The sequence below is a fragment of the Lepisma saccharinum genome, chromosome 10, assembly GCF_977018435.1.
Source record: "Lepisma saccharinum chromosome 10, izLepSacc3.1, whole genome shotgun sequence".
Classification (NCBI taxonomy): Eukaryota; Metazoa; Arthropoda; class Insecta; order Zygentoma; family Lepismatidae; genus Lepisma; species Lepisma saccharinum.
Window position 1 is genome coordinate 31,296,142 of NC_139238.1, and position 18,758 is coordinate 31,314,899.

Below are 18,758 nucleotides of genomic sequence, written 5' to 3' on the forward strand. Positions count from 1 at the left end.
ACACTACTACATATTATGCATAAAACTTTAATCAGAAACTTACATTTCTCCAACTACATTTAAGATAATTTTTTGTTATTCGATAAATATTCAATTATTCATCTATTTGACATTAATTTCATTGCCAGGACACTTGTTTTTATGTAAATTATTCTGATCTTAACTACAGGTAAGCTGCGTAATGAATATGCGCTGTTATATCTCTATTATTATAGTTTTTTTACCTAATCGTGTAGTAATAATATAATATTAATTTATGTATTGTAATTAGTATTAATTTAATTATATAAAATTATTTTAATTTAAACAACATTATTATTATTATTATTATTATTATTATTATTATTATTATTATTATTCCTGAGACACTTGGTTCGGACCCCGCCCCCCGAACATATTTCTAGATACGTGCCTGGTCAACGCAGAGTATCTATTACCAGGTTTCTGGTGCGAAATCTTTGGAGTTTGCAACCAGTACTAAGGATGGAGCTGTTGATTTTGAGAAGAGGGGTCGCAATGAATGAACTGGTTGTGCTGGCGAGAATTTTATGACGATTGTCCCCAATAAGGCTGGAAGAGGACCTACAGTAAACAATGGCAGTTAGTGGCTAACTCCACATCGTTTGGCGCAAGGATGAATGGAAGGAAGCCCTTGGGGTGGCAGTTGTTGAGGAAATTTCAGGATTTTGCAAGTAAAGATACCTGCAACACGAGGCTATAGTCTGGCCAAATTCGTTACGGGCATCGTGTGGCGAATTAGGTTCTGCGAGGGGGAATCTTACAGAAATATCTCGAAAGAGCTTGCTAAAGAATCGAAGAAACATTGGAACACCCAGAAATTTGGAGAAATAAGAGAATGCTTAACCGATGCAAGAAATTAATTAGAAATGAGATGTTGATATGCGCAGTGATAGAAAATAGCTTTTCCCAGCGACACGTGCAGCTCGTCGTGCTACTTCGGTTCGGAAGGTAGTATTTATTATTGGTTCGTTTCCAAGTGACATAGGCTGTTGCTTTGGTCTGGTCACTTCATACTTCGGTCTGAACTATGCGACAAACAACACGCGACAGGCGAGAAGCGAGAAGTGTCGCTTGCGAAAGAAACCAACAGTAATAAATGCAATCTTTCGTGTCGAAGCGCCGCGACAAGCAGGAGAGGATAACGATCACCCAGGGAAGTTAGCCTATGCCACAAATTGATTACATTTCCTCACAGAATTCAGGTGTTCTCTTGCTCCATTTTAAGTTTCCGTGTCTTCACGTTTTGCCGAATCCCGTTTCGCCGCATTTTATCATGTTTCCCATCCAAGTAAATATTTCGGCGAAAGGGGAATTCCCGTTTCGCCGAATATTTTGAAGGGAGGGAATTTTCCCTCCGCTGAGAAATTTCATATTTAAACAGACAGAATGCTTAATATAAAGTTATATGTTGAAAGATACCTAGATAATATGGTTATTGACCGCGAGGGGTTTTGGTTGGGGAAACATTACAAACAGCAAGGAAAGTCACATGTCAAAAATCACTTACTTCCATGAGAAGACTACAGAAATTTCTTTGGGTCCGTTCCTTAGATGGCACGATTTAATGTGGAATATTCCATATTCCTTGTGTGTGAATAATTGAGGACTAATAGTGGTGAACGTTGTAAGTGCCAAAAGCGAAAGTGTTGGGAAATCGCATCATTCCGCACATCAGCCCGTAAGAATGTGCACACTAGTGACCTCTTTACACGCCCCTTGAACTACTTAGAGGGCTACCACATTATAAAGCATGGAACATTTCACAGTCTAACGTGGAAAACGGTGTTTGAATTATTGTGGCACTTATAGCGTTTACCAATTTTAGTCTTCAATTGTGTTGTGACGATAACAACTATTGTATGTCTCACTGTAGTTTACGCGTTATAGCAGTAGTTTTTACTTTAAAGGCGTTAAATATATTTAAGCTGTTTTAAGGATAAACAAATAATAAATTTCATTACTATGGAAAGGCAAACAAAGCCTCCAATTTTCGTAATTTTTATAAGGTTTACAATATTTTTCATAAATTTTCCATTCAAAGAAATTATCGAGAATAGTTTTCTCTCACAATATTTTTACAGATAGATATCGGAGCCGGTATTTTAGCAAAGTACTTGTATCTGGAGTACTATTACAGCTTAAAATTACTAAGCTTGAATACATTGAAAAATGGAAGTAATACTGGATTTCAGAAGAGTATAAAAACTAAATAAGATAGCCATTTTTTTTAATGTAATAGACGCTGATTTGAGTTTCCAAATATAATACTTTATTCCTAGTAAATAAATATTCGCAACTGATTTAATTATTTTGTTTGTATTTTTTTTCGAGACTTTCGAGACGAGACGAGACTTTTCACGAGCCGTCTCGTCCCGTTCCGTGCCTCGTCTCGAATATTGGAAAGCTTGTCCCGTCTCGTGTCTCGTCTCCGAGATGGGACACGAGACGAGACATGTCTCGTCTCGTGGGCAACATTACGCAGGAATTGAAGTAGAATGTTTCTAAGGTAAAGGGGTTATTTCTATTGTAACACGTAGATCCTTGCATCCAAAGGATATCAACTGGTATACTAACTAATCTGAGATAATTGTGTTTCAATTTGTGGAGCATTTCTCAGGCAGCTCTTAACAGAGATAAAAATTATATGCAGCCGCCCTTGATGTGTACTGTTTAATCCACGTTACTTTAAGAAGGAAAAAAATTAGTTTAATTCCTGAAATTCCTATTTCTGGATGCAAGTTCGTATTTAGGAGGTTGAAGCTGCAAATGTACAACAAAAATGACTATAAATTGTGCCTTTTTGAGAGGCGATGAGGAAATTTTGGGGTACGTGGATAAGTCACAGGATTGGTTTAAATAAACCTCACGATTCCAACGGTAATTGGTTCATGGGTGGATTCTGAGGAGGGGCGATGACCCCTCCTACGAGACTACTAAATCTAATTGATTGATTGATTTGGTTTATTTTAGTTCGCTTTTCTGCCATTCTTTTTGGCTAATTGCGAAGATGAGGATGAATGATATGATGAAATTATTGAAAGGACACTCACGACATTCACACCCAAGGCTGTGATTCGAACCCGTGACTCCTGAACCACTCCACCAGGGATGTCGGCTTACTAAATCTAATAAATAAGTTTCAATCAGCATAAAATAAAATTACAATGAAGTCACTTTTCTGTCCAAAATTAAGTGATCACCCTCGGAATTTCTAAAATAAATTGCCAATAAGAATAACTGACTTAAAAAAAGGTGATCACCTTCGCGGCGTGTAAAGATAACATCAATTAACGACACACTAAATGGTAAGCGCTTCCTTTGACGACTAAATTTAACTGATTGCCATCGCCATGTATAAATCTGAAACAAATAATCAATTAAATCAATTAACTTAAGGCTAAATCTAATCTAAAAAGACGATTACTTCCTTGCCTAAAATTGAACTATCGCCCCTGTCCAAAGGCTGACAAAAATTTCTTAAATAACATAGAATGATGCCTAAAATAAAACAATCACTTGAGATGCATAAAACTAACAGAAAATATTAAACAAAACAGTTGCAGTTATAGAAAAATGTCCCGCGCCCCCGCCACTAGATAAAAGAACCACGGAAGGCGAGATCGTGAGCCGAACACTCAACACAGTCGACCACCTACTGCATACTTCTTAAGGAACGTCCATGCAACATTCAACAGTGTTTCCAACCTCCTGCAGCGGAAAATCCCTAAAAAAACCAAACTTGTTCATACTCACGGTAGGTAATATTGCTGTAACCATTTCCTGTGATAGGCAAAAGCAGGAGCCGTCCTTTGATGTCATAATCGGAAATTACACTCAAGGCGTCAACAGTTGCTCTAGCGTCCAAAGAATATTCATCAGGGTCGTTTCTGTGGTAGGAAATGAAAAGTTCATTGGTGACGTCATAGGATTTTCGTTAGAGGTTGCACGGGGTTGGCCAGAACGGCAAGGGAGGAACAGAAAGAAAAAAACTCTTGAAAGAAATTATTAAGTAACAGTCTTCTAATCTGAAGGGCGCGCGCGCAATCACACACACACGAAATACTACAAATATCTAATTTAAATAGTGTATAGCTGTAATTAATGTCACTTCCTTAGCAAGATTAAACATTAGATCGAAAACGTTTAGTGTTTAATAGAGGAACCAGTTTATACATTAATATTCTGCCATTTAGTCCAAATAATAAATGGATCCACAGCTCCCAAAATTTATAGTTTTCTTTGTGAGAGGTCACACAATATAAAGTTTATGAGTAAAATTTACCAGTAACTTTTAAAGCTCTTTTTTGAACTGAATGTTTAAAACTTAATAACAAAATACAATAGCCTAACTACAGCATTTCAGTACACCAATTCTACGAAATGAAAGAAAAACAATGGACAACAGTTCACTCATACGGTAGATCGTGTAGAAATGTCTATCTATTCATATAATAACAATAATAATAAAGTTGGATTATTTTTTTATTTATAATAACTTACTGTATAATAGTTGTTAGTGTAAAATGGTTAGAATTATTATTGTCATTATTTTTTCTAATAATTAAGTTTTATCAATGGCCTGGCGCCCTCTACAAGTATTTCTGGCTACGTCTCTGCTGATACAGAATGAGCCCCTCAGGAAATAAAATTCTGGACACGGGTATGGGCAAACTAACAGCCAAACACCCTTCTCGAGTGCCGGACAATCTTTTTGGTATGACGTAGTCCACTGGGTAATAGTGATAGCGGACAGATGAATCCAATTCGTAATCATTGCCAAACTGCTTCTTCTGTAAAGTGCCTGGCTCTTTAGCCCATAGGTTAACGCAGGGTCGAAGCAAAATGGCCTCACATCAATAGCTAAGTTCACATAAACAGACATAGTGTTCCCAAAATTCAACATTTGTTCCTCCAACGAAACAACGTGCAGTGCAATGGATGATCGCTCAGTATTTATTATATACGAGGGCTGGGGCATAAGTCGTGGCCACTATATTTTCTTCTCAAAGTTAAACGGTGGTACCACAATGTGATGAAGTTTCCCGGGGAACGTGAAACCTGTAGTATGTGAACAACTCTCACTATATGGCAGTGTGATGAACGTTTATCGGGACAGTGGTAATTCACTGTTGAGTTAACCTCCGTCGCACGGAGTGAGCAGTTTTCGTGTATCAAAATGACCCTTCTTGTGGAGAGCAATGCCAGAGAATGTCACAGGGATCTGGTGGAATCTGTTGGGGAATAGTATCCTACCGTAGTATTACCCTCTTTTGTTCCTGTAAAGCTTGAATGCTTTCTGACATAAACACATGTGGCACGATGTTATCTTTAAGAATGTTTTGCACTCTTCCCTATCCCACACCTAGTACACATGATCTGAATTGTTCATACATTCCACAGTACCATACACTGCCCCCTTACATTTGCATATTTCAAATTTTCGTTGCCGACTCGCGAAAAAAAATGTTGTCGTGACTTATATCCCAACCCTCGTATATTCCCCAACGAACAGTGCAGTGTCCAAAGAGACTTAAGCCTATTCCTGAAAGAACACTATGAAAAAAATAATCAATTAACCAGCAACAAATGCTATGCGAAATTCTTAATTGTACTCTATACTTAAATGAAGTTAATACTCAAATGTAATCCTCATACTCCTGTAGACGAGTTCTTGGTAACAATAACGAAATAGTGGCAACGTCGTCCCCTTGTATTCAAAGGGTCCCGGGTTCGATACTCGCTGGAGGAACATAATGTTATTTTGTCGGAAGCCCGTCTGCTGCTCAACTTTTATCTATTCTCCATTCGCTGTAAGAACAAAGTTAATGTAAACAATCGTTCCCTTCCTATGTGCTAGTTCTGGTCCTAATTTACCCATGCATACATATATTGGTGGTAGCTCTAAAGCTCATATTACAAGGCCCTACAACATTAATATCGCAGCTACGCTGAGTGGTATATCTTCATCACGTGCATTTGTTTACATTGATATCGTTCTCACAACGGACAGAGAATAGTATACGGCTCGAAATTCAGCACTCCAAACATGATTTAGGCTATAAAAATCAATTTATTAAAGTGTGTGTAATATTACTTACCGCACATTGGTCACTTTTAGGCGATTAATACCATACAACTTGGCATCAGAGAAAGTGAGTACAAGCCTTCCATTGCCTTGCCCTTGCTCAACAACTATTTTCGGGATTCGAAGTGGCTCAGTGGATGGAATTTCGAACTCCTTCATCCCTAAAGAACCGAGGATGAAAATTCAAACACATTTCTTAGAAAAAGTCTTATATGTATTTTGAATTAGGTAAATTCAAACTTCAAATGACACAGACTACACAAATGAGGAAATCACGCTTTTTTTTTTTTTAGATATTAGACTGAACTTTCGTAGTGAAAACTGAAATAACTTTTCTTCAATTTTTTTAAAAAAAAATATTACTAGAACCACAGACTATCATATACTTGGATAATCGTGACCACACAACACTTCAATATGTTGTTCTTTTTAGCAGAACAAATACTCTTTGGTTATTCTCCTTCCTTCCCACGACGTCATTCTTCAGAAACTAATCCAAGTTCTCTACTAGTAATGGCTTAACCTGTTATGTATTTCACCATGAATAGAAAGGGGTATTTGAAGAATGAAAAACGTTACATACCTCCTTGAATATTCTGGAACAGCTGTTGTGCCGAGTTGCGCACACATTCATTCAATTCTGGGTCATCGTGCTTACATATTGTAATGTATTTCGCTGGAATTAATAAAATATTATTTACATGATACATGCGAATTCAGTTTTTAGGAATATTATTACTAACACAACAATACTATAACCATATACACTGGGAGTGTACAGTTGGATTCATAAGTATTGCCAAGCCAAACAAGCTGCTGACAACTTCTGGACTGGCAGTACAAATTCAGTAATTTAAATACTTGGATACAAGAGAAAAATTAATGAAAATAGGAATAATTTGCAGAGCAATACTTACGCATCTCACTGTACAATTCTGATTAATTATACTGTGACTGAGAATGTGTTATTCAGTGCTAGTTTCTAATGGGTTCGTTTCATGTTCATTTGGTATTTACATCTGATTTATTGTTGTACTACTAGTGTATGAATCGTTTCTAAAAAAAATGTATTTAATCAATCACTAATGTAATTGGTGTTGCTGTTATCAGAACTATGAGTTTTGAACATACATAACATGGTCAGTAAAAATATTGAAAAATTAAGAACTGGTCAGTTAAAACTTGGAAAGTAAACTATAAAGTTTTAATGGATTAATATTATGATATGGCGACGACAACAAACTGGTTTGTTTTTCGACCTCATACTTAAATCTGTACGGTGACTGGCTCCTTCAAGGTCATTCTTCCAACTCTTTGTCTGAAAGTTTAAGCTCACTTTCTGATGAGTTAGACAACTCGGGTCTGCACAGGTAAAAAGTTGTATCCGAACATCTATGCAATGTGCCTCCACTGGGATTGAACCCGGAGCCCCTTGATAACAAGGCGACAACGTTAGCAATGCTCTAGTTTGAAAATCCTTCGATTCCTTGCGCGTGTGTGTTGACCTTGTGGACGAACAGTGTCCTTACTATTCCTAACTGTTTGTCAAATGTACATCATTTTTTCTGAATTAGGAGCATGTTTCAAAATACATGACGAAAATTTGCCACTTCAGTGGCCGAGTGCGTTCATTGCTCAATGCAAGATATACACCTTTCGCCTTTTTCACTTTCACCCAATCATTATTCATCTTCATCATTTCTATTAGCCTAAATGACTACAACAATAATAATAAAAAAAGAGTAATGATTTAAAACATAATTATATCGATATCAGATGTGTTTCAGGGAAAAACTGTTCGGGACAAGCTGTCTATCACTGTAGATTCAAAGTAGATAAATGGTGCCTTTCCGATGGCGCAGTGGTAGCGTCGTCGCCTTGTAATCAAGGGGCCCCGGGTTCGACACCTTATTTGTTGATAGTAATGTCACTGATTTATCAAAAGTAACTCCAAAGGTAACAAATTCAGAAACTGCTGAATGTTCGAAGGTAGATAGTAATTTACCTCAAAATGTAGAAGAAGGAAATGGTAGACCTATTAGAAATTAGCAATTGCCAATTTGGACGGGGATTATGATTTGTCCGACATATCTTTTATGGGTTTTGAAGAACCTGTAAGTTTTGCAGATGCCACAACATGCAAAGAAAATTCTAAATGGAAGAGAGCGATGAATGATGAATATAAATCACTCTTGAAAAATGAAGTTTGGGAATTAGTAGATCGTCCAAAGTACCAGAGTGTAGTTAAATGTAAATGGGTATATAAAGCAAGAACAGATGTAAATGGAGACATAAATAGATACAAAGCTAGATTAGTAGCACGGGGCTCTACGCAACGATACGGTATCGATTATGAAGAGACGTTTGCACATGTTGTAAGACACTCTACTCTCAGACATTTATTTGCTATTGGTGTGGAACACAATATGGACATAGAGCATATTGATATAAGTACTGCGTTTCTGAATGGTAATTTAAATGAGACAATTTATATGAGTCAACCACAAGGTTATCAGGTTGATAATAGAGTATGTCTACTCAAAAAGAGTTTGTATGGTCTAAAACAAGCAAGCCGAGCTTGGAATCAGAAAATACATGATGTGTTAATCAAAATGAAATACAATCAATCTAAATGTGAACCTTGCGTGTATGCAAAATGTATAAAGGGTAGAAAGATTGATTTGATTGATTGATTTACTTTATTTTACTTCGCGTTTTGTGCCTCTTGGCTAATTTGCGAAGATGGGGATGAGTACTGAAATGATGAAATTGATGAATGGACATTCACAAACAACCAAGCCCGACCGGGATTCGAACCCGGGACCCTTGGCGTCGCAGCGCGATGTGCTAACCACTTTTTTTTTTTTTTTTTAACAAACTTTTATTTTATCAGCATATATACAAAATAGATCTGCTTTCTTACATAAATTCTGTTAAAAGTATTGTATAGAATTTTTAACATAGTAATTAATATAGTAAGAGGCCCATTTTTGCTCTCTGATACAAGATTTTTGGCGTAAACATGCAGTTGTACCTGTAATACAAATATACATTTCTTCATACATTAAATACCTGTTTACACTTTCACACCACAAATATACAATTATTGTAGTCTAAAGAACACTGAGGTAGTTTCCAAAATACTCATACATTTTTGGATATTGTAGCATTTTCCATCTGGTTCTTTTTAAATACTGTGTGAACAAAATGCTATTGCTCTCATACTTTTTACAAAATACATAATATATTGTATTAGCTAATAACCAAATTACTGCATTGTTTTTCTTTTCTGGAAAATATTTGAAATCTGGTCTTGTACACATCGACGGTTGAAAGTACTGGGGTGCTGTTCGACATATTTGTCCTAGATATGTCGTTAGGCATTCCCAAATTTCTTGTACTCCATTACATGTTACTATTCTATGTTCAGTGGTGTCTATCTCTCCACATATGTGGCATTTATTAGTTGTTAGTCTATTGATATTATGTAGGCGTTCATTAGTTGGTATAATATCATGTATTACATTGTACCAAACACTATACACTGATGTATCCAGAAATTTCTTATTTAAATTTTTCCAAATATTTTGCCATCTGTTATTGGGAAAATGTTTTTCAATGCGGTGAGTCGGTATCTGCAACTGTTTGTGAAACAGTGTATACAAGTATTGAGATAGTTTTATATCTTCACCTTTTGGCGGAAGCATCACATAACTGAATTCTTGCATCAAACTTCGGAGATATAACGGTCCTTTTTTTAATCTCCGTAGATCTGGCGGATTTTGGGGTGGAAATTCCTCCGTCCATAACTGTATCCATAATGATGTAATGGAATCTTCAATGCCATAGAGCGTATAGGACCTTGCCAGGAATAGGGATTTGCATTTGATCTCAATATTTGTGAGCTCCAATCCTCCTTTTAGTTTCATTTGCCATAGATTGGATAGTGGTATTCGAAAAAAATGGCCATACCACATAAACCAACCAATTGCTGAATTCATTATTCTGAGGTATTTTTGATTGATTGGGATCACTTGGGCCGTATAGTTTAATTTACTAAACATATATGTTTGCAAAAACCACACTCGTTGCATCATGTTCAACTGTCTGCTTCGCATTTTATAACATTGTATGCGAATGTCTCTCGCTATCTTTTGCCAATTGGATTCTAACATTTGTTCCTCGTCCCTGTGAAAAATTATTCCTAATATTTTAATTTCCTGTACATATGGGATCCCTATATCTGGATATTTTTGATCCCATGTGCCAAAGGGTAGCGCCTTTGATTTTTCCATATTTATTTTGGCCCCACTAGCACGGCAGTATATATGTATCGCTGCCATCATTTTTTGCATTTGCTCGTTTGTGGTGATACAAGCGGATAGATCATCTGCAAAAGCAAACACTTGGTTTTCCTTAAATGCGTGTATCTCGTCTGGAGTAGTTTTCCTGGTATATTGCAGCAAAGGATCCAGGGTTAAAGCAAACAAGAGCATACTTAGTGGACATCCTTGCCGAATTGATCTTGTTATATTTATTGTGGACGACAGGAATCCATTGACCATTATCCGAGATGTTGCCTGTTGATAGAAACCTTTCAAAGTATTAATAAATTTATCACTGAATCTATATGCCTTTAGCACCTCAAACAGGTAGTCATGCGACACTAAATCAAACGCTTTTTTGAAATCAAAAGCAAGCACACATGCGTCAAGTTTCTGCACCAGATAATAGGATATCAGATCGCGAATCCCTCCAACTGCACTGAATATGTTATGCTTTTTGCCAATGCATGTTTGTTTCTCGCTGAGTATCCGTGGTAAAATTAACTTTAACCTATTTGCTAAGATCTTTGCCATTATTTTATAGTCACAATTTAGTAATGTTATTGGTCTGTAGTCGTCTACTTGTTTTGCGTGTGGTTTTTTCGGTATCAATATGATAATGCCTTCATTTTGTAAAACTTTTCCATTTTTAAAGGCATCTTGTATGATTTTGATTAGTTCATATTTTATAATCTCAAAAAACTGCAAATAAAACTTGTAACCAATACCATCTTTTCCTGGTGCTCCTTTAAGGTTGCATGTTTGTAACGCTTCATATACTTCTTCTATTGTTACTTCAGTATCTAAAAGTTGTCTATCCTCTTCTTGCAAACCATTAGTTAGAGAATTCAGTATTGTCTCTCTTGCTTCTGATTCCCCCTCCCCGGTTTGATAAAGCTCCCCATAATAGTCATAAAATGTTTGCATGATTCCTGGCTGACTCACATGCGATTCTCCACCTGAATCCACAAGATTGTTTATCATGAGTGTTTTTTGTTGTTTTTGCATCTGTACATAGTGATACATCGAAGTTCTCTCATCTTGAATTAAATTCTTGGAATTGGTTCTTATTGTTATGCCTTCCATTTGTTGCCTCTGGAGTGTTAAGATTTTGGCTTTATACTGCTGTATGGCTTGGTAATTTTTGGTTACATCTCTCCCTTGACATGCCTCGTGTAAACACTGGTAATAAAAGTTGATCAATCCGTTTCTGTCTTTTGCATTTTCTTTTCCATACCAGCAGAAAAAAGTTTTTAATTTTGGTTTTACATATCGAACCCACCAGTCATTATGATTACTGTAATGCTTTTGTTGTTTACACCATTCGACCCATTTTTGTGAAAATATTTCATTGATATGTGGAAGCTCTAATAACTGTATATTTAGCTTCCAATATGAAGGACCCCTGACTAGTTTTGTTTCTTCCAGGTTAATTGCCATTTTTACTGCCATATGATCAGTAAAGGGCGCTGGCAATGCTTCTATGGATGTTATATTTTTTATTTGATCTCTATTTGTATATAACCTATCGATTCTCGATCCAGATTTATTATTAAAATATGTAAATATTATATCCTGTCTCTTCTGTAACCAAACATCTTTCAAATGCAATTCTTCAATTAATGTTGCAAGGCCTGGACTCTTTTGATAAGCTCCTAAACAATCGCTGGGATTTAATACCTGATTAAAATCACCACCAAGTATTATTTTAGATTCATTTAACGGTAGCAAATATAAAATGTCCTGATTGTAAAATTGTTCACGTGACTGTCTATTTTGATTGCCTGATGGGGCATAAATATTCACAAAAGTATAGTTGGTACTTTGAAAGCTAATGCCTCTCCCATCTACTAACTTTTTTACATTATTAATGGTTAGGCCGTTTCTAACAAGTGTTGCTGTCCCACGGCCATTGATACCAGTATTAACTATGGCTTCGTAACCATATATTGATGGAAAGTCACACATACAAACTTCCTGCAAAAACAATACGTCTATGGAGTGTACCCGTACAAATTCTTCTAACATTTTACATTTTCCAGGCGAAAAGATTCCATTAATATTAATAGTACATATTCTAGTAGTATATACCATTAAAAAAGGAATAATGTAGCACACAGTTAATAGTACTTTCCGATCGTCCCTCATAACGTTGAAAAAAAATATACAAATAACAAATGAAATATGAAATGAAATTTCCCTTTTTAGGGTTTACTTCTTCTGTTCATTACTCTATTCATACCTCCTACCTCTCTCACTGATCTCCTCTTCGCTACTGTGTTCTCGCTACCTTTCGAAGTATTCTTCGTCCGTTTTTTTGCACCCATCTGCTGAGACTTTTTCCACTTTGACACTGAAGTGGCACTTTCGTCACTTTCTTCTTCTGTATTAAATTCACTTTCCAGCTCACAGTCTTTCGATGGTCCCTTGTCGTCCTCTTTTGGGACGTTGTCCTTTGCAGCTCGGATGGGAGGAAGATCAACTGAGTTCCCTTCGTCCTGCATCTGGTCATCCTGCATTTCTTCACTTCCTTTTTCCTCTTGTTTGTCTAGGTGGGAAGTTCCCGGTTGTTTTGTGTCCATCGGTAAGATTTTCTGGTTGTGTTCTTCCTTTGTGGTCTCCGTATATACCGGTGGGAACATTTCCACCGGGCGGGCGTCACTTGGCACATTCTTTATCCCCTTTTCTTGCTTTTGTTCTTTTATCACCTTTTGTAGACCTTCCGACTTGTTTAGATTATTCTCTGGTTGAAACTGATTTTTCACGTTCGAGGAACTCCCCTTTTCCACTATTATATCACTATAATTTCTCTCTCGGTTTTTATTCACACGAAGCGTTGTTATCTGTCGACTATCACATTGCCAGCTATCGTGTCCTTCTTTTCCACACGCCCTGCACGTTCTCGGCTGTCCGTCGTATATCACATGGCACTGATGAGATTTTACTGTAATGAACGACGGAATCGGTTTTTTTAGTTCCATTTTCACTATTCTCACCCCGTTGTAAACTTGATATTTAAAGCTTTCTGACCACGTTTCTTTGTCTATACATTCCACCTTCCCAAATTCCGTCATTTTTTCTTTCACACAGTCATCATCTAATTCTAATGGTAAGTTAAACACTCTTACCGCTTTTCTTTCCCTCCCCGCATCACTCAAAAGCACTTTTACAGTTTCACCATTATCGTAACAAAAGTTTGTTTCCGGACCACATTTCTCTAATATTCGCGTCATTATTGCTTCTCTGATACATTTTACGAAAACACATCGAAAATGGGTAGGTATTTGTATTCCCAAGATCTCATCTACGTGGAGTTGAAATTGTCCATGTATAAAGTCATGAATTTCTCGCACCGACGGCCTCGGTGCCCCGAACGGAAAACGTATCTGGATGGTATTTTGTCTAATAATATTCATCTTTTTACTATTCTAAAGTACTTTTCCAATTCTACTTACTCGCCAGCCAACTGCACCAAATGCCACAAGCAACACGCACACGACACTCCCGGTCGTTGTTTCCTGAAGGCAACTTTTCACTGACCTTCACGGAGCAACTAGTTTCCGCGTCCGCTCTCTCTGAAGGCTTCCACGGAACTGACCACTCGGCCACAGGGTCGGGCAGGGTAGAAAGATGATTGTAGCATTATATGTTGATGATATTTTTGTATTTAGTGTATATGCATATGAAAAGCAAATGTTGATTAATGTACTGAAAACAAATTTTGATGTTAAACTATTGGGACCAGTAAGTCATTGTCTAGGGATGAAGATTGACAGGAATAAATACTCTGACTTTATCCCAGAAGAAGTATACTAATCAGTTACTTACACATTTTGGTAGGATTAATTGCAAAACTGTTTCAACTCACATGGAATGGAGCTAAATGTAAAATTAGAAAAAGCTCAGAAATGTGAAACCAAGTTTCCTTGTCAGCAATTGGTAGGTAGTCTTATGTAGGGGAAGGAAGGGTAAAGTGGCCACTCTAAGGTTTGATGAATTGAGGACTAAAAATGGTAAACGCTGTAAGTGCCACAATAATTCAAACACCGTTTTCCACGTTAAACTGTGAAATGTGCAACGCTTTATAATGCGGTAAACGTGAAAAGTAGCTGGTAGCCCTCTAAGTAATTCAAAGGGCGTGTAAAGAGGTCACTAGTGTGAACGTTCTTACGGGCTGATGTGCGGAACGATGCGATTTCAAAAACACTTTCGCTTCTGGCACTTACAACGTTTACCATTTTTAGTCCTCAATTTTTATCATACCTTTTTAATCAGCAAAGTTATAGAAACATAGACCAATAGTAAGTATAATAACTTTATTTCCAATTTATATTTTATTATTTTTAAGTCTTGGTGTTTAGAAATGTACACGTTACTTTTTTTTAAAAAAAAGTACGAAGTGAGCCACTTTGCCCGCCTAGGTTGGGTAAAGTGGCCAGCCCCTTCCCATTTTACCTGCATAGGTAAATGAACAAATCATATTGATATTGAGTGTTTTTTTTCATCAACACAAGCTGAAGTAATACACATTAAGAATAAGTATTATGTTTTTTAAGTATTATCTTAAGTATGAAATCTTTACAAGATAAAGTAAATAGTAATTCGTAATCAATAGTCTATCAAAAGGATTAGGCGTAGGCCCATTTGCAAAATTCGCACTCATCATCTTCTTCGTCACAACCGGCGCACTCTTCATGTGCCCACTTCTTATATTTTAAACATCATTGCCTTTCGAGTCTGTCTGTTTCGTGGCCACTTTGCCCGGAATGACGCCATTACAAAAACTGTGGTCTAACTTCTAACGTACGTGACTTAGCGTTTACAAACACACATCATTTAAAAGGTTATTTCATGCTGATCAAACAGAACAAGAGCATATAATTATAACACTTACTATTATTTAGCTATAATGAACAATTTGTGCCACTTAGCTAAAATCAGACTTGCAAAAAAAAAAAAAAAAAAAAAAAAAACAATAAAATGAGTTCACATCTAGAAAATGCAGCCTACCGCTTCAAAGTCACAGACAACACTGACAGCATCCGTGGCGACTGTTTCGCCCGGCTCCCGCGTGGCGGAAGCGCTATACAGCGAAGAAAACTCACATGGCAACTTTGCCCGCGCTGGCCACTTTACCCTTCCTTCCTTATCTGGCAGTTTGTACGCGACCAGATATTGCTTTTGCTTGTAGTAAACTCAGTCAATTGAATAATTGTTATGATGTAAGACATTGGGTTGCAGCACAAAGAGTTTTGAGATATTTCGCAGGTACATTAGATTATAAACTCGAGTTTCAAAATTAAGTAAAAGTGTACATAGATGCTGACTGGGCTAATGATTTGGTAGATCGTAAATCATACAGTGGTTTAATTGTAAAATTTGGAGTTTCAATTGTAAATTGGGAATCAAGGAAACAACGAACAGTTGCTTACTCAAGTACCGAGGCAGGGTATTATAGTTTGGGTGATGCTGCCAAATATGAAAAATTTGTTATCAGAGATAATTGATATTAAGGTGCCAATTACAATTTTTAATGATAATTTAAGTGCTCATAAAATTGTTGAAAATTCCCAGTACCATAGGCGTATAAAACACATTGATGTACATTATTATATTAGGGATGCTGTTCAACAAGGAGATTTTCATTTGGTTTATCAACCAACGAATGATATGATTGCAGATCTATTAAGAAAACCTGTATCTAAAATTGTGCATGACAATTATGTATCACAGTTAGGTTTAAAATAATTATGGTCATACGTATGTATGCATGCATATTTGAGTAAGGGGAAGTGTTAAAATGTTTCGTTTCAAAATATTCTCATACTTAAATATGTTCACGGAAATTTTTCATAGTGTGATATATTCTGTGAAGCGACTCAATAATTTTTGTTCATCTTGTTCTGTGGCTTTGAAAAGGACAGAAATAAAACTTCTTATTTCCAGTTCAATTTGGCGTATTAATCATTATGCAGTATCAGGTTTGAATAATGTCTTCTTAAAATTTAACACTTGGATCTAATTTTGATAGGGCAGAACCAAACCTGGCGCTTAACTGTGGAGGGAAGAGACTCGAAAAGTTTTCCATCTCATAAAAATAACGTCCAAGATTAATTGCTAACTGCAATGTTTGCGAAATCACAAACATTACTCGATATTACTTTGCTCCTTAGACCCCCTAACTTGTAATTTTGAATAAACCTGAAAATTGTGGGAGGAGCAAGTGCCACCCTTACCCCGCCAAGTTACGTCTATGAGTAATCAGACAGCATGTTGCTTCGGCCTGAAAGCTCGCGCTTAAAATTGACTTTTTACTGGTTTTCTAGCTACATATATAAAACAGCTTTATGCCATAGTGTTATGCTATACAATTATCTAATAATTTATAAATATGCAAAATATGGGAATTATCGATTAAAGAAAATTACAAATGTCTGTATTTCTTGAAGTACAAAGAAAAGTATATATATGAGGGAGGCAATGATGCACGGTGTGAGAAATCATAGGCTAATAAGAGTTATAATAATAAAAATGTTTAAATTTGGCTACATTAGTCTCCTTTCTGCAGTTCTAGGTAGTGATTTTGCATTCTGATTCTCCATTGCATTATTGATCTGTCGTCACGTCTAAAAGGCGTCATACTTGCATGAGACCTTCTGGGTGTAATTTAGTGCCCTTACAAAGCCCGTAATGGCTAGTGTGATTAAGAAAAATGCAATGCTGTTTCATTACGTTTACCTGCGTTTCAGCGATTAGCTTCACAATTTGGCAGTTTTGTTGCAAAATTTAGTTACTCATGCTGATATGTTGTTTTATAAGAAAGAGTACAGAAAATGTGTGTATATTGAAAAACAGGATTATTTATAACGCCACCAGTATCTCTTGCAAAGCAACTGGAATATGATAATTCCGTTGTCTTGTAATCAACGGTTGCCGGGTTCGGGATCCACTTCCAACTGTTAGACCAACTCAAATTTCTTTAAAGGCACAGAGAGAAGTATTCAGTTAGCGCCCGCCCATTGTCAACATACTATGGTGAAATCTCTTATCTACTGGTAAACGTAACAACTTTAAGTGTTGATTTTACACACATTTAAACACGATGTACAAATGATTCTCATTAACTTTACTTCAGTTGGTTATTTCCATTTGAAATTTCACAAAATCTTTAGAATCTGAATTAAAAGTGTTCGTCACAATGACCGACAAAATTGTCAGATATAGTATACTTGTCTTTAGTGCCATCTTCCGTCACTTTCAGGAATTAAAATGGAGTTAAAGAAATCGCAGTACATGGTTCACAGCCTTGCGGCAAATCCACGTGTGTGCTAATTGCTAATAATTTGACAGCAAAAAAGAGAGATGCACGTGCACAATCATTAAAACTTTAAGTACTTTGAAGGCCACTTCCACGCCCCAGGATGGCCTAGGGCATTCATTACAGAAGGTGAAAATACGTGAAAATTAACGGGTCGATTTCTGCGTAATTCCAGCTAATTTTCCTTTCCCACCACACTAATTGAATGGCTTCATTCCATTAAAATCACCACGATCAAGTTACAAGGTGTACTCATACAGGGTGTTTCACAATATTCATCGGGGTTGGGATAACTTATTACGTCACACCGCAGTTTACATGCCCGTCGCTACGCGGAGATATTTTAGTGCATTCATGAAAATGGCTGCTACACCTGCCAAGTAATCGTTTTGCGTGTTGGAATTACATGCCACAAAGTCGACAATCACCGTGCTACGTGCATTTCGTTTGAAAATTGGTAAGGATCCACCGAGCGAGAATTCTACTAGTGGAAACAGGTTGCTTGCGTAAGTGCAAATCAACTGGCCTCCCGTAAACTACAGAAGAAGTGGGACGTGTTCGCACAAGTCTTCTGCGTAGCCCAAAGAAATCATTCCCACATGCGGTACGGAGCATATGCTTTAGCAGCCCCTGTTACTTTGATTTGATCCCTGAGACGAAGCTTCCGAACTGTTCCAGATATTATTGAGGAAATAGACCGTTCAATTCAAACCATCAACAGAACAGGCACTGTAAAGAAATAGCTGCAACCGCGTTCTCCCCTCCACGCACTCACTTCCCCTGTCAGGTTGGTCGAATCGTCACGAGTTACTACTTGCACAGAGACTCGTTTTCGTTCGCGTGCTCCAGAGATTGCCTGGACAGAGAATAGTTACGTAGAGGTAAAACCTTGGAGAACTGAAGTAAGTGTACAACTCAAAACTAACAAGGTGGGTAAAGGGTGACACTTATCGAAGACACAAAATTATCAACCTAACTTCCACGTAGTACACCCTGGACTGCATTTTGC

General features: G+C 36.9%; 1 protein-coding gene across 1 annotated transcript in view; it reads right to left on the reverse strand.

Moving 5' to 3' along the window:
• The window catches only part of LOC145994304 (protein takeout-like), a 36,317-nt gene that overhangs the window by 13,340 nt on the left and 4,219 nt on the right, over positions 1-18,758 (reverse strand). The window contains exons 2-4 of the mRNA XM_083130407.1: positions 6,690-6,782; positions 6,120-6,267; positions 3,775-3,908 (exon numbers count right to left, since the gene is read on the reverse strand). Coding sequence (XP_082986533.1) covers positions 3,775-3,908; positions 6,120-6,267; positions 6,690-6,782 — 375 coding nt within the window. The remainder of the gene's footprint in view (positions 1-3,774; positions 3,909-6,119; positions 6,268-6,689; positions 6,783-18,758) is intronic.